The 16,708-nt window shown below is 43.2% G+C and overlaps 1 protein-coding gene across 1 annotated transcript in view; it reads right to left on the bottom strand.

Annotated features, from left to right (window-relative positions):
- LOC122552314 (intercellular adhesion molecule 1-like) overlaps positions 1-16,708 on the bottom strand; it is a 45,217-nt gene that overhangs the window by 21,615 nt on the left and 6,894 nt on the right. The window contains exon 2 of the mRNA XM_087983518.1: positions 6,333-6,605. Within this exon, the coding sequence (XP_087839644.1) occupies positions 6,333-6,605 (273 nt within the window). The remainder of the gene's footprint in view (positions 1-6,332; positions 6,606-16,708) is intronic.

Genomic DNA, 16,708 nt, shown 5'->3' with positions numbered 1-16,708 from the left:
TGTCCAGAGTCTGATATTGTCAGCTGTGACTGGAAGTGTGTCCAAAAAGTTTAATACCAGAGTGGACTCTTCTTGTAGTGGTCCCACCGGTGGTGTACCTTCCAGCAGGAGGCGGTTCAGTGCAACTACATTTGCTCCTTGGCCTCCCAGACAGTGTTCCAACCTGTAATTGTACAGACTTATAACTAGAGCCCACCGCTGAATTCAGTGTGAAGCTGTGAGCAGCACTGCCTTGTCCTCTTCAGTTAAAAATCACACAACACCAGTTTATAGTCCAACAGGTTTATTTGGAAGTACTAGCTTTCAGGTAACTAGTGGGGCAGGATCATAATTTGTAGCTATAAGGGGCAGCACTCTGAAAGCAAGTACATCCAAATAAATCTGTTGGGACTACAACCTGGTGTTGTGCAATTTTGAACGTAGTCCTCCCCAGTCCAACACCACCACCTCCACATCTTGTCCTCTTTAAGTAGACCTAGAAGGGTTTGTGGTCTGTTATTATTACAAATTTATGTCTGTCAAAGTATTGGTGGAACATCCTGACTCCAAACATCACTGCCAAACCTTCATTCTCCATCAGGGCATCGCATGTCAGTACCAGATCCCGTTTAGAATCTTAATATGACTTACAGGATGATAGCTGTTTTTTGACTTCCCTGAAAACTATGGCTTGGCTGCATGACCATTTCCAAGGCTAACTCTTTTTAAAGAGTTGATTTCAAAGGTGCTAGGATGGAGGCCACATTATGTATGAACTATCCGGAATAGTTCACCAGCCCAAGGAAAGACCTAAGCTCTGATACTGAGTTGGGAGCTGGGGCATCTTTGATCACCCTCACTTCAGCTTCCAAGTGTTACCCGGTCTTGCCCACGAGGTCACTTGGGATGCCTGAATCCAACATTCTTCCCTTCCAAGGCATACGCCCACCTGGGAGAAATGTCTAAGGACTATATCCAAGTTCTCAAAGTGCTTCTTATTAGTCTTCCCTTTTATTAGCAAATCGTCTTGGTAGATGGGGATTTGGGTAAACCCTTTAAAATGTTCTCCATCGCCCACTGAGAAATGGCACCGGCTGATGATACCCCAAATGGCAGTGTCATTCATTGGTACAAACCATTATGGATAATAACTGTAACATGCTTCTGACAGTCGTCGTCTGACCTCACTTGCAAATACGCATGGCTCATGTCCATGTTCACCCCTGCTGGCTTTGCATATAAATCCTTAGTGTGAGGGATTGGGTATTTATCCTGCTACTAAACGCAGTTCACCATTTGTTTAAAATGTTCACCCACAAACGTAAACCAATCTGTCAAGCTTCACAATTACTGGGCTTCAGCTATTACTGGGCTGCCCAGTCCACAAATTGGATTGGTTTGATGATTACTTTGTTTTGCAACCTCCTCATTTCTGCCTCTACTTTTGCAAGTAAGGCAAATGGCACTGGGCAAGCCTTGCAGAATCATGGAATTGCTTCCTGGTCCTCATGCAAGGAGGCCTTGGCTCCTTTGATACTACCTAGACCTTCCTGATAAACATCCGGGTATTTAATTAGGACTTATTTCACTGACACAGCCATTTCTAACTGAAAAATGTTGAGTCAGTCAAGTTGAGTCTTTCTTAACTAATTTTGCCCATCAAGCTTGGCCTGACCCTTTCACTACAATCAGTGGTAACTGAACCAGCTGCTTCTTATAAGAGACCGGAAACAAAGTTGTAACTTTTATCTGTAAAGGTTCTCTGGGAAAGGCTCTCAGTCAAACTGAGGTCTTGTGCAAACCCGGAGTTGAGAGTGAATTTTGTTAAAGACCGGCTCTGCAAACATTAAAATAGCTGTGCTAGTATCGACCTCCAAAAGAACCAGGTGACCATTTAACCAGACATTTATTTTGATTGGTTTTGTTTTGAATGTTGCTAACCAATTTAATGGTTCCAAATCAGATGTAGGTGGACATGCCAAGGTGTGCATACTTCTAGGTATTGGCCTATGAGCTCTGTTACTTAATTCAGACCCAGTGGGATTCTTTTGCTCTCTCAGGTATGCATACCAATAACAACTACAATGGCTCAGCCTGGAGCCTCGAGAAAAGTTTAACTGTTTGGCAAAGGCTTGAGTTTGTTTTGGGGTTTTGCTGTGGTGTCAGCTGTTAGGATATGACTTGAGTGATGCTTTGTAACTGCCTTCACTCACATGCTCAATTGGACTGGCAAAGGTGCCATTTCCATCAGAATACCTTGCAACTTAGGTACTCCGCTTACTGCATTTTCCAATGATAAAGCCATTGGTTTTGCTTGTTTAAACTCCAGCTGAGCTTCAGTTACTAATTGTTTTTGCATGCTCACATCATTAATCCCACAGACCAAATAGTCTCTCAGCATCTCATTAAGGATTAACCAAAGTCACAAGCCTCTGCCAGTCATCTTAACTAGTCAAAAATCCTGATACAGATCCCCTCGAATTGATGAGTAAAACTGATAGTGTCTCAGAGTGAGAGAAGGCCTCAGGTCAAAATATTTCTTAACTAAATCCATTAACTCTTGAAAGGATTTCGCATAGAGTCATACAGATGTACAGCATGGAAACAGGCCCTTCGGTCCAACCCGTCCATGCCGACCAGATATGCCAACCCAATCTAGTCCCACCTGCCAGTACCCAGCCCATATCCCTCCAAACCCTTCCTATTCATATGCCCGTCCAAATGCCTCTTAGATGTTGCAATTGTACCAGCCTCCACCACATCCTCTGGCAGCTCATTCCATACAGGTACCACCCTCTGCGTGAAAACGTTGCCCCTTAAGTCTCTTTTATATCTTTCCCCTCTCACCCTAAACCTATGCCCTCGAGTTCTGGACTCCCCAACCCCAGGGAAAAGACTTTGTCTATTTATCCTATCTATGCCCCTCATAATTTTGTAAATCTTTATAAGGCCACCCCTCAGCCTCCGACGCTGCAGGGAAAACAGCCCCAGCCTGTTTATCCTCTCCCTGGAGCTCAGATCCTCCAACCCTGACAACATCCTTGTAAATCTTTTCTGAACCCTTTCAAGTTTCACAACATCTTTCCGATAGGAAGGAGACCAGAATTGCACGCAATATTCCAACAGTGGCCTAACCAGTGACCTCCCAACTCCTGTACTCAATACTCTGACCAATAAAGGAAAGCATACTAAATGCCTTCTTCACTATCCTATCTACCTGCGACTCCACTTTCAAGGAGCTATGAACCTGCACTCCAAGGTTTCTTTGTTCAGCAACACTCCCTCAGACCTTACCATTAAGTTATAAGTCCTGCTAAGATTTGCTTTCCCAAAATGCAGCACCTCACATTTATCTGAATTAAACTCCATCTGCCACTTCTCATTCCATTGGCCCATCTGGTCCAGATCCTGTTGTAATCTGAGGTAACCCTCTTCACTGTCCACTACACCTCCAATTTTGGTGTCATCTGCAAACTTTCTAACTATACCTTTTATGCTTGCATCCAAATCATTTATGTAAATGACAAAAAGTAGAGGACCCAGCACCAATCCTTGTGGCACTCCACTGGTCACAGGCCTCCAGTCTGAAAAACAACCCTCCTCTTCCACCCTCTGTCTTCCAGCTTTGAGCCAGTTCTGTATTCAAATGGCTAGTTCTCCCTGTATTCCATGAGATCTAACCTTGCTAATCAGTGTCCCACGTGGAACTTTGTCGAACGCCTTACTGAAGTCCATAGAGATCACATCTACTGCTCTGCCCTCATCAATCTTCTTTGTTACCTCTTCAAAAAACTCAATCAAGTTGTGAGATATGATTTCCCACACACAAAGCCATGTTGACTATCCCAAATCAGTCCTTGCCTTTCCAAATACATGTACATCCTGTCCCTCAGGATTCTCTCCAGGAACTTGTCCAATACAGAGGTCAGGCTCACTGGTCTATAGTTCCCTGGCTTGTCTTTACTGCCCTTCTTAAACAATGGCACCACTTTAGCCAACCTCCAGTCTTCCGGCACCTCACCTGTGACTATCGATGATACAAATATCTCAGCAAGAGGCTCAGCAATGACTTCTCTAGCTTCCCACAGTGTTCTCAGGTACACCTGATCAGGTCCTGGGGATTAATCCACCTTTAACCATTTCAAGGCATCCAACACTTCCTCCTCTGTAATCTGGACATTTTTCACGATGTCACCATCCTTTTCCCTAAAGTCTATATTTTCCATATCCTTTTCCACAGTAAATACTGGTGCAAAGTATTCATTTAGTATCTCCCCCATTTTCTGTGGCTCCACACAAAAGCCGCCTTGCTGATCTTTGAGGGGCCCTATTCTCTCCCTAGTTACCCTTTTGTCCTTAATATATTTGTAAAAACCCTTTGGATTCTCCTTAATTCTATTTTCCCAAGCTATCTCATGTCCCCTTTTTGCGCTCCTGATTTCCCTCTTAAGTATATTCCTACTTCCTTTATACTCTTCTAAGGATTCACTCGATCTCTCCTGTCTATACCTGACATATGCTTCCTTCTTTTTCTTAACCAAACCCTAAATTTCTTTAGTCATCCAGCATTCCCTATACCTACCAGCCTTCTCTTTCACCCTGACAGGAATATACTTTCTCTGGATTCTTGTTATCTCATTTCTGAAGGCTTCCCATTTTCCAGCTGTCCCTTTACCTGTGAACATCTGCCTCCAATCAGCTTTCGAAAGTTCTTGCCTAATGTCGTCAAAATTGGCCTTTCTCCAATTTAGAACTTCAACTTTTAGATCTGGTCTATCCTTTTCCATCACTATTTTAAAGCGAAAAGAATTATGGTCACTGGCCCCAAAGTCTCCCCCACTGACACCTCAGTCACCTGCTCTGTCTTATTTCCCAAGAGTAGGTCAAGTTTTACACCTTCTCTAGTAGGTACGTCCACAAACTGAATCAGAAAATTGTCTTGTACACGCTTAAGAAATTCCTCTCCATCTAAACCTTTAACACTATGGCAGTCCCAAGTGATGTTTGGAAAGTTAAAATCTGATGCTTCAAGAAAAGTTAGGTACCTAATAACCAAAAAAGCTGTAGATCTACGAACTGTCAAGAGTATTACTCATTGCTTTTCATCTGCCCCAATATCATTTGCCCAGAAAGCAATAATGCATTCTTTCCGCATACAGGGCCCAGTCTTTGATGGCAGGATCAAATGAGTCAAGCTTCCTAAATAATGACACAATATCAGAAATGCTTATGCCAATTCAGAGATAACTATTGTGAGTGAATTTCTTCAGGATTTCTTCTCATTGCCACTGAAATTACTTCACATAAGCCAGTAAGCCATCGTGGAGTCACCCTTTATTTACATGTGGATAGTCTTTGACACTGATCTGGATCTCTCAGAGCCAGCTCTCAGAATGAACGGAATACTCCTGATTAACAGCCCCAGCCAGTGAACTCATATTGTATAGTGTCCATTTGGCTGACCTTGGTACAATCACTACTGTTACATTGACTATAAATACTGGAGCTTCAATTTCCCCATGAATGGTTAACACCAAGTTACATGAGGAGGTATTGGGGCAGATGATTGAAAGAGGGTATGATCTAGAGAGTGCCTTACAGGAGGAGAGAGAGAAAGATTGAGGTTAAGGGAGTGATTCCAGAGCCTAACAACTTGGCAATTGAAGGCACAGTTTGCAATAGTGGTGATAAAATTCGAGATGAACCAAATGCCTGAATTAGAACAGTGCAGAGATCAGAGGTTTATTGGGCTGGAGGAGATTACAGAGATAGAGAGTGAAGGATTTGTGTGTTTGTTTTAAAGCAGGCAGTAGTTGTTTTTTGAGATAATGAATTTCATTTTGAAGTTCCTACTCTGAGGAAAATAACTAATTGCAGAATGTCAGACGACACCAGGTTATAGTCCAACAGGTTTATTTAAACCCACAAGCTTTTGGAGCATTGCTGCTTCATCAGATGAAGTGAAGGGGCAACACCCCAAAAGCTTGTGATTTCAAATAAACCTGTTGGACTATAACCTGGTGTCAATCGACTTCTGACATTGTCCATCCCAGTCCAACACTGGCAACTCCATATCTTAATTGTGGAATGCAAAGGCTTAAAATGGACACAAGGCAGGAAGAAGGTGAAACCTGATGGAAACAAACTTATTCTAAGGGAATTGGTGTGGTTACTGGTTTCAGCAGATGACTAGGCTATATCACTTAGCTGAGTTTCAATGTGTGTTAAAACATCCCATTTGCCTTAATTTATTTCGGCATTCCAGTATTTAAACCACGGAAAATAGATATTTACTGAGCCAGTAGGGAATCTCTATCACTCACAATTATTTTGTTACAATAATTTTCACTTACTGTAAACAGGGACCACTTTCTTGGCTGAGTTGTGTTCATTCTTACATCTCACAACACAAGGGACAGAAATATCCCATGCTGTGACATTTGGGAAGAAGTCTGATATCCATGTACTTTCACGTTTTCTCTGAGGACTTAGCCCTGATTTATATTCCAAGACAATTAATAGGTTTGAATCCACACATGATGTACTGCAGTTTGCCTTCAATGAGTCTCCAAATTCCAGAACTTGAGGGGTTACGTCGATCCAAATGTCAAGTCCTGCCACATTTACTGCCAAGTAAACAAATCACAGTCAATACATTGGCACTGAATCTATTTCGTATTCAGAGTAACTTCCAGAGGTAAAAACAAAAAACAAAATAAAACATATTGACACATTTCGTAGAAATGAGGTAATCAGAGCTTACCTTCATTGAAGAGTATTCAGACAGCAACTTCCAAAGTCCACACATGTGCAGTTCAATGCATGGACCATGCAGTATCATTTAAGAAGAGCCACCCTCCCCTGGAAGCTGCAGGAAGCCTGAGGGCAGGAAGTGGTCTTTAAATGAGCCATTTAAATGGCTGCCCTCTCCTGCTACTGACAATATGTCATGGTAACAGGAGGATTTTGGCCTCCCATTCTGATACCTTGCCCATTATATTGCCAGCCTTGTTGCCTTTCAACCTGTTGTCATAGCACAGAGCGGAGTGGGCTGGGGGACTTACCCCAGTGTATTTTGTGTGGATTCTTCAGCATGACTACCTCAAAGAATCTTTTCTTCGACAATTTAAATTTACTTGCTTTAATCAACTGTATCTGTGATCTCTGTAGTGAGCACAGTATTGTTTTTGATTTTAAAAACTACAACTCCCAGAGCAAATATTGAAAGAATGCCTCTGAACAGGTCAGCATGGACGGGTTTGACCGAAGGATCTGTTTCCATGCTGTACATCTCTATGACTCTATGAATGCACTCAATGAATTCAGTTCCCTCCATTCTTTTCACATTAAAACTATTTCAGTTAATATTGGGGTAGGTAAAAAAAACAAACTATTACTACTTTGTTGTTTTTGCACTTCTGCGAGTTTGCCAATATCTTTGTTCTTCTGTCTCCCTCTCGAAGTCTGTTGTACATTCCCAAGAGTTTAGCTGCCCTTTTTATGGTACTTAGTGCAATCCATGTGGCTTCATATGATGATGCTTCCAACTTGTCATCCCTCCTTAAAAATATGATTGTTTCTTCAACCACAATTGCTACCCAGTTTTCTGATTAATCCCTCTCTATCGTGTCGGAAAGTTCTGGAGCCAGAAATCCTTCCTGACCCTCTTTAAGCCATGTATGGTATCATACTGCCCTCAGCTGGTCTGTCCTATTTATTATACTCCTCACATTAAAATTATCTAAACTGTGGTCATTTTGCCATCCAGGCTTATTTGCTTTTCTGAATTCACCACAGGTTTCTAGCCAACAACCAAAATGTTTTTTTCCGAAGAACCATAACAAAAAAATTATCCGTTCCTGTTGAGCTCATCACCACTTAACATCCATCTAGAACCATAGAGTTGTACAGCAGGGAAGGGGCTACTGGACCCATTGTGTCCATGTCGATCATCAGACAGCTATTTATTCTTATCCATTATCTGGCAGTTAGCCCATAGCCTTGGAATCTAACATGATTCAAGTGTTTATATTTTAAAAATCTTCTTAATTATCTTGGGAACTCATAGAGTCATAGATTCATACAGCATGAAAAAAGACCCTCCAGTCCACTCATCCTCACCAACTAGACATCCCAATCTGACCTAATCCCATTTGCCACCATTTTGTCCATATCTCCTCTGAACCCTTCCTATTCATATATCCATCCAGAAGCCTTTTAAATGTTGGAATTGTATCCACCTCCATCGTTTCCTCTGGCAGCTTGTTCCATGCACGCACCACCATCTGCTTGAAAAAGTGATCCCTCAGGTCCTTTTTAAATCTTTCCTCTTTCACCTTAAACCTATGCCCTCTAGTTTTGGACACCCCTACCCAGGGAAAAAGACCTTGGCTATTCACCCTATCTATGCCACTTAGGATTTTATAAACCTCTACAAGATCACCTTCAGCCTCCAATGGTATTGTGTCTCTGCCTATAGCTCAAACCCTCCAATCCCGGCAACATCCTTGTAAATTTTTCTGCACCCTCTCAAGTTTAACAACATCCTTCCTATAGATGGATAACCAGAATTGTAAACAGTATTCTAAAAGTGGCCTCACCAATGTCCTGTACAGCCACAACATGGCATCCAACTCCTATACTCAGTGTTCTGACCAATGAAGACAAGCATACTAAACTCCTTCTTCACCACCCTGTCTACCTATGTATTACACTTCGAGTGACTATGCATCTCCACCTCTAGGTCTCTTTGTTTGGCAGTACTCCCTATCATTAATTTTATAACTCATGCCCTTGCTTAGCTTGCCAAAATGCAATACCTCACATTTATCCAACTTAAACTCTATCTGCCACTTCTCAGCCGATTGGCCTATCTGACCAAGGTCCCATTGTACTCTGAGATAATCTTATTCACTGTCCACTACGCAACCAATTCTGGTGTCATCTACAAACTCACCAACCATACTTGCTATATTCAGATCCAAAACTTCTATATAAATGACAAAACCCTGTGAATCCAGCACTGATCCCTGTGGCACACTGCTGATCATAGCCCTCCAGTCTGAAAAACAACTCTCCACCACCATGTTCTGTCTCCTACCTTCAAGCCAATTGTGAAACCTTGTTGAATGCTTTGCTGAAGTCCATTTAGACTGCTTTTATCAGTCTTATGAATCACCCAACACCAGGTTATAGTTCAACAGGTTCTCGATTAGAGTGGTGTTGGAAAAGCATAGCAGTTCAGGCAGCATCTGAGGAGCAGGAAAATCGACGTTTCGGGCAAAAGCCCTTCATCAGGCATAGAGGCAGAGTGCCTGCAGGGTGGAGAGATAAATGAGAGGAGGGTGGGGAGAAAGTAGCATAGAGTACAATAGGTGAATGGGGGTGGGGATGGAGGTGATAGGTCAGGGAGGTAACCCACCCCTCAACCTCCTCGTCCAAGTCATTTATAAAAACTAGTAAAAGCAGAGGCTCAAGGACAGAGCCCTGCGGAACCCCACTCAACACTGACCTCCAGGCAGAATACTTTCCATCTACAACCACTCTCTGCTGTCTGTCAGCCAGCCAATTCTGAATCCAGATTGCCAAATCTCCCTGTATCCCATACTTCCTGACTTTATGAATGAGCCTACCATGGGGAACTTATCAAATACCTTGCTGAAGTTCATATACACCAAATCCACTGTTCGACCTTCGTTGACCTGTCTTGTCACCTCCTCGAAGAACTTAATAAGATTTGTGAGGCATGACCTGCCCCTCACAAAGCCATGCTGACTGCCTTTAATCACGCTATGCTTTGCCAAATAGTCTCAGATCCTATCCCTCAGAATTCTTTCCAAAACTTTGCTGACCAAAGACATAAGACTGACTGGTCTGTAACTGCCAGGGATTTCGCTATTACTCTTCTTGAAAAGAGAAACAACATTCGCCTCCTTCCAATCCTCTGGTACGACTTCCTTGGAGAGTGAGGAGGCAAAGATCTTCGCCATCGGCTTAGCAACCTCCTTTCTTGCTTCCTGAAGCAACCTAGGATAAATCTGGCCCTGGGAACTTATCACTGTTAATGTTTTCCAAAATTTACAGCACATCAACTTCATCAACCTTGATCTGGTCAAGCCTGTATCCTAGCTCCTCAAAGTTCTCATTCACAACAAGGTCCCTTTCCTTGGAGAAAACTGAAGCAAAATACTCATTTAGGGCTTCCCCTATCTGCTCAGACTCCATGCACAAGTTCCCTCCGCTATCCCTGATCGGCCCTACCTTCTCCCTGATCATTCTCTTATTCCTCACGTATGAGTAAAATGCCTTTGGGTTCTCCCTAATCCTATTTGCCAAGCCTTTTTCATGCTCCCTCCTGGCTCTCCTCAGTCCATTTATGAGCTCCTTTCTTGCAAGCCTGTACTCCTCTAGAGCTATGTTGGATCCTTTCTTCCTCCACCTTTGTAAGCTGCCTTCTTCCTTTTGACGAGAAGTTCCTGTGTTCTCATCATCCAAGGTTCCTTAATCTTACCCCTTCTTATCTGTCTCAGAGGAATAAATGTGTGCATCACTCGCAATAACTGCTCCTTAAACAGTCTCCACATGTCTGCTGTGTCCTTTCTGTGGAACAATTGCTCCCAGTCCGTACTTCCCAACTCCTGTCTGATAGCGTCATAATTTCCTTTTCCCCAATTAAATATCTTCCCTCGGTAACTGCTCCTTTCCATCTCTAAGGCTATGTTAAATTTTAGGCAGTTGTGATCACTGTCACTAAAGTTTCTCCCACCGCGAGATCTGACACCTGTCCTGGCTCAGTACCGAGCACCAAATCCAAAATAACCTCTCCCCTCATCGGTCTGTCTACATACTGAGTAAGGAAACCCTCCTGAACACATCTGACAAAAACGGTTCCATCCAAACTATCTGCACTGAAGAGGTTCCAGTCGATATTGGGAAAGTTGAAATCACCCATAACTACAACCCTGCTACCTCTGCATTTTTCCAGAATCTGCCCGCCTATGTGTTCTTCAATCTCCCTACTGCTATTGGGGGTCTGTAGAAAACCCCCAATGTGGTGGCTGCTCCCTTGCTGTTCCTAACTTCCACCCATACGACTCAGTAGACAGACCTTCCTCAACAACCTTTGTTTCTGTAGCTGTGATGCATTCTCTGATTAGCAATGCTACACCCCCTCCTTGTTTTCCACCCTCCCTGTTCTTTTTAAACATTCTAAACCCTTGAACATCAAGCAACCATTCCTGCCCCTGTGAAACCCACGTCTTTGCATTTGCAGAATTGTATTTGCAGATATATTCCATATTGTTCAAAAAACACACAAGCTGTAGGCAGTCAGTCCATGTGAGATTTTATAAATTCCTACTTTGGAAATAGAACCAGTCTGATTCAAGGTTGGAATACAGACAAGACTCTAACCTCACACCTTTAATGCATTGTCTGAGCTGAGATGTCACCTTTTTTATAACACCTTAAGTTATCTCATGATAGTGACTTGAAAGAAGTTCTGGGATTTACATATTAATGAATTGAAACCTGCAACCCATTTTAAGTGATTAAAGACTTAACAGCCATCTAGGTTTGTTCAAAATATTGCATCGGTTTATGACAGTTTGATCGTTCACTATAAGTTCTGTGTCCTATAATCCTGCCCCACTAGCTGCCTGACAAAGAAGCAGTGCTCCGAAAGATTAGATTAGATTAGATCAGGAATTCCTGATGAAGGGCTTTTGCCCGAAACGTCAATTTCACTGCTCCTTGGATGCTGCCTGAACTGCTGTGCTCTTCCAGCACCACTAATCCAGAATCTGGTTTCCAGCATCTGCAGTCATTGTTTTTACCATGTAGGTAGGCCATATTGGATTTGGTAGTTGGCTACGAACCAGGTCAGGTGTCAAATCTCTTGGTGGGAGAGCATTTCGATGATAGTGAGAAACTTTTACTATCGTCATGGAGAGGGATAGGAGTAGATGGTTTGGGAAAGTATTTAACTAGGAGAGGGGGAATTACAGTACTATTACCCTGGAACTGCTGTGTCTGAATTGGGAACAGAAAAATGCACAACAGAAATGTGGAGGTTGTTTAGGGAGCACTTGCTGATAATGCTGGACAGGTTTGTCCCACTGAGGCAAGAAAGGGATGGTAGGGTGAAGGAACCTTGGATGACAAGAAATGTGGAAGATCTAATCGAGAAAAATAATGAAGCTTACTTAAGGTTGAGGAGGCAAGGATCAGACAGGGCTCCAGAGAGTTACGAGATAGCCAGGAAAGAACTGAAGAATGGACTTATGAGAGCTAGATGGGGGCATGAAAATGCTTTAGCGGTTGGATTAAGGAAAACCCTAAGGAATTCTACACTTATGTGAGGAACAAGAGGATGGCCAGAGTCAAAGTAGATCAGGGATAGTGGAGGGACCTTGTGCCTGGAGTCGGAGGAGGTAGGGGAGGTCCTTCATGATTACTTTGCTTCAGTAATCACTACTGAGAGGGACTTTTACCTTTGTGAGGACAGCTTAAAGCAGGCTGATATGCTTCAACAGTTTGATGTTAAGAAAGAGGATGTGCTGAAAAGATGGGCCAGATGGGATATACCTAAGATTACTACAGGGAGCAAGGGAAGAAATTGCTGTGCCTTTGGTGATGATCTATGTCCTCACTGTCCACTGGAGTAGTAGCAGATGATTGGAGGGTGGCAAATGTTATTCCCTTGTTTACAAAAGCGAATAGGGATAATTCTGGGAATTACAGACCAGTCAGTTTTATGTCTGTAGTGGGCAAATTATTGGAGAGATTCTGAGAGACAGGACTGATGATTACTTGGAAAACCATAGTTTCATTAGAGATAGCATGGCTTTGTGAGTTGCGGGTCATGCCTCACAAGCTTTGTTGAAGGATATGACAAAAAACATTGATGAAGGTAGAGTAATGGATATGATGTAAATGGATTTTAGCAAAGCATTTGATAAGGTACCTCATGGTAGGGGCATTCAGAAAGTAAGGAAGCATAGGTTACAGGGATATTTCCTGTCTGGACACAGAATTGGCTGGCCAATAGAGGACAGAGGGTGGTAGTAGATGGAAAGTATTCAGTCTGGAGCTCGGTGACCAGTGATGTTCCATAGGGATCTGTTCTGTGGCCTCTGCTCTTTGTGATTTTTAGAAATGACTTGGTGAGGAAGTAGAAGGGTGGGTTAATAAGTTTGACAATGGCATGACCGTTTGTGGAGTGGTTGATAGTTTGGAGGGCTGGTGTAGTTGCAACGGGACATTGACAGGATGCAGAGCTGGGCTGAGAAGTGGCAGATGGAGTTCAACCTGAAAAATGTGAAATGATTCATTTTGGAAGTTTGAATTTGAATACAAAATACAGGATTAAAGGCAGGATTCTTGGCAGTGTAGAGGAACAGAGCAATCTTGGGGTCCATGTCCATAGATCCCTCAAATTTGTCACCCAAATTGATAGGGTTGTTAAGAAGTTACACGGTATGTTGCCTTTCATTAGCAGGGGAATTGAGTTTAAGAGCTGTAAAGTTGTGCTGCAGCTCTGTAGAGCCCTGGTTAGACCACACTTGGAATATTGTGTTCAGTTCTGGTCGCCTCGTTATCGGAAGCTTTATAGAGAGTGCAGAGAAGATTTACCAGGATGCTGCCTGGACTGGAGAGCATGTCTTATGAAGAAAGGTTGAGGGAGCAAGGGTTTTTCTCATTGGAGCAAAGAAGGATGAGAGATGACTTGACAGAGGTGTACAAGATGATGAGAGGTATAGATAGAGTGAATAGTCCAAGAATTTTTTCTAGAGCGGAAATGAATATCATGAAGGACATAATTTTAAGGTGATTGGAGGAAGGTTTAGAGGAGATGTCAGAAGTAGGTTCTTTACACAGAGAGTGGTGAGTGTGTGGAATGCACTGCCAGCAGTGGTAGAAGAGTCAGAGACATTAGGGACATCTAAGCGACTCTTGGATAGGCACATGGATAATAGTGGAATGAAGGGAATGTAGGTTAGTTTGATCTTTCAGGTCGGCACAACATAGAGGGCTGAAGGGCCTGTACTGTGCTGTACTGATCTATGTTCTATGTAATTAGTGAGACACTATTTCCCATGCACCAAGCCATGTTTGATTAGATTAGATTAGATTACATTACAGTGTGGAAACAGGCCCTTCGGCCCAACAAGTCCACACCGACCCGCCGAAGCGAAGCCCACCCATACCCCTACATTTACCCCTTACCTAACACTACGGGCAATTTAGCATGGCCAATTCACCTGACCCTGCACATCTTTGGACTGTGGGAGGAAACCGGAGCACCCGGAGGAAACCCACGCAGACACGGGGAGAACGTGCAAACTCCACACAGTCAGTCGCCTGAGGCGGGAATGAACCCGGGTCTCCGGCGCTGTGAGGCAGCAGTGCTAACCACTGTGCCACCGTGCCGCCCACATCGATGTTGTCGATCCCTAATCAGTCTTTGCTTTTCCAAATGCATGTAGATCCTGTTCCTCAGAATCTCCTCCAATAACTTGCCCCCCTCACTGAGGTAAGGCTCATCAGTCTATAATTCCCCACTTTTTCCTTACATCCTATTCTTAAATAATGTCACCACATTAGCCAAACTCCAGTCTTCCAGTGCCCACCCTATTGATGATACAAATATCCAGACTGTAGGGATTCTATCCCTGTAATCTGTGCCGTGGCTTCCCACAAAGTTCTGTGATACACTTGATCAGGTCTGACAGATTTATCTGCCTATTTGAATTTTAAGACCTCCAGCACATCCTCTTCTATAATGTTAACTCTCTCCAAGACATTTGCCAAAGCTATCACTTGTCCCTTTTTTGCCTTCCTGATTTCCCTCCTACTGCCCTGATACTAGTCTAGGGATTCACTCAATCCCAGCTGTCTATACCCGACATATACCTCCTTTTTCTAACCAGAGACTCAATTTCTCTAGTCATCCAGCATTCCCTACACCTACCAGCCTTGCCCTTTGCACGAACAGGAACATAATACCATCAACATTGGCCTTGCCCTAACTTAGAGCTTTAATTTTTTGATCAGTTCTATACTTTTTTATAATTATTTTAAGACAAATAAAATTATGATCACTTGCTTCAAAGTGCTCCTCCACTGACACCTCAGTCACTTGCCCTGCTTTGTTTCCTAACAGGAGATCAAATATTGCTCTTTCCCTAATAGATACATGCATATGTTAAATAAGGATGTTTTCCTGTACACACTTAACAAAGTCCTCCCCATCTAGGCACTTAACACAATGAGAATCCTAGTCATTTCGCCATTCCTGATGAAAGGCTTTTGCCCGAAACATCGATTCTCCTGCTCCTCAGATGCTGCCTGACGTGCTGTGCTTTTTCAGCACCACACTCTCTAATCTCCAGCATCTGCAGTCCTCACTTTCGACTATGAGAAAACCTAGTCAGCTTTTGGAAAGTTAAACCTGTTTCTATCATCCTTTCAGGTAGCGACTTCCAGTAACCCACCACCCACCCTCTGGTGAAGAAAATATGCTTTAAATCACGTCTTTTGAGAGGAAAGGTTTCGTCCCATCTCCTTTAGATTAGATTCACTACAGTGTGGAAACAGGCCCTTTGGCCCAGCAAATCCACACCAAATCTCCAAAATATAACCCACCCAGACCCATTCCCCTCCCCTATAATTACCCTGACTAATGCACCTAACGTTATGGGCAATTTAGCATGGCCAAGTCACCTAAACTGCACATCTTTGGATTATGGGGGAAACCGGAGCATCCAGAGGAAATCCACGCAGACACAGGGAGAACATGCAAACTCTACTTAGACAGTCACCCAAGCCTGGAATCAAACCCAGGTCCCTGGCACTGTGAGGCAGCAGTACTAACCACTGAGCCACCATGCCACCCCAAATTTATTTATGCCCCCCAATTGTGTACACCTCAACCAGGTCCCCATTCAGTCTTCTGTGCTCTAAGGAAAACAACCCCAGTCCATCTCGTCTCTTTTCATCACTGAGTTGCTGTAGCCCAGGCAACATCCTGCTGAATCTCTTCTGCACCCCCTCCAATGCAATCACATCTTTCCAATAGTGTGGTGACCAGAACTGAACTAGCTGTGGCCTAACTAGTGTTAAAAATCACACAACACCAGGTTATAGTCCAACAGGTTTATTTGGAAGCACTAGCTTTCGGAGCACTGCTCCTTCATCAGGTAGCTAGTGTGGTAGGATCATTGGACATAGAATTGAGAGTAAACAATCAAATTATCAAACAACTGATGCAATGTATTGAACAAACTTAGATTGTTGTTCAGTCTTTAATCACTTAAAATGGGGATGCACGGTTTCATTCATTAAAATGTAAATCCCAGAACTTCTTTCAGCATAGGAAGGGAAAAAGTTTAGACTCTGAAGGGAGATTACAGAGAGTTAGGCAGAAATTTAAAAAGGAGGTCCTCAAGGGTAGTAATATCTGGATTACTCCCAGTGCTACGAGCTAGTGAGGGCAGGAATAGGATAAAGCAGATGAATGCATGGCTGAGTCAAGCAGTCAGGGCAGGCAGGGACAAGGTAGCACTAATAAATTAAACTACATTAATTTCAATGCAAGGGGCCTAACGGGGAAGGCAGATGAACTCAGGGCATGGTTAGGAACATGGGACTGGGATGTCATAGCAATTACAGAAACATGGCTCAGGGATGGGCAGGATGGCAGCTTAATATTCCAGGATACAAATGCTAC

The sequence above is a fragment of the Chiloscyllium plagiosum genome, unplaced genomic scaffold, assembly GCF_037043375.1.
Source record: "Chiloscyllium plagiosum isolate Xiang-an unplaced genomic scaffold, Cpla_swu_hap1 HiC_scaffold_45, whole genome shotgun sequence".
NCBI lineage: Eukaryota > Metazoa > Chordata > Chondrichthyes > Orectolobiformes > Hemiscylliidae > Chiloscyllium > Chiloscyllium plagiosum.
The sequence above is the reverse complement of the archived record's forward strand: the minus strand, read 5'-3'. Positions and strand labels throughout refer to the sequence as shown.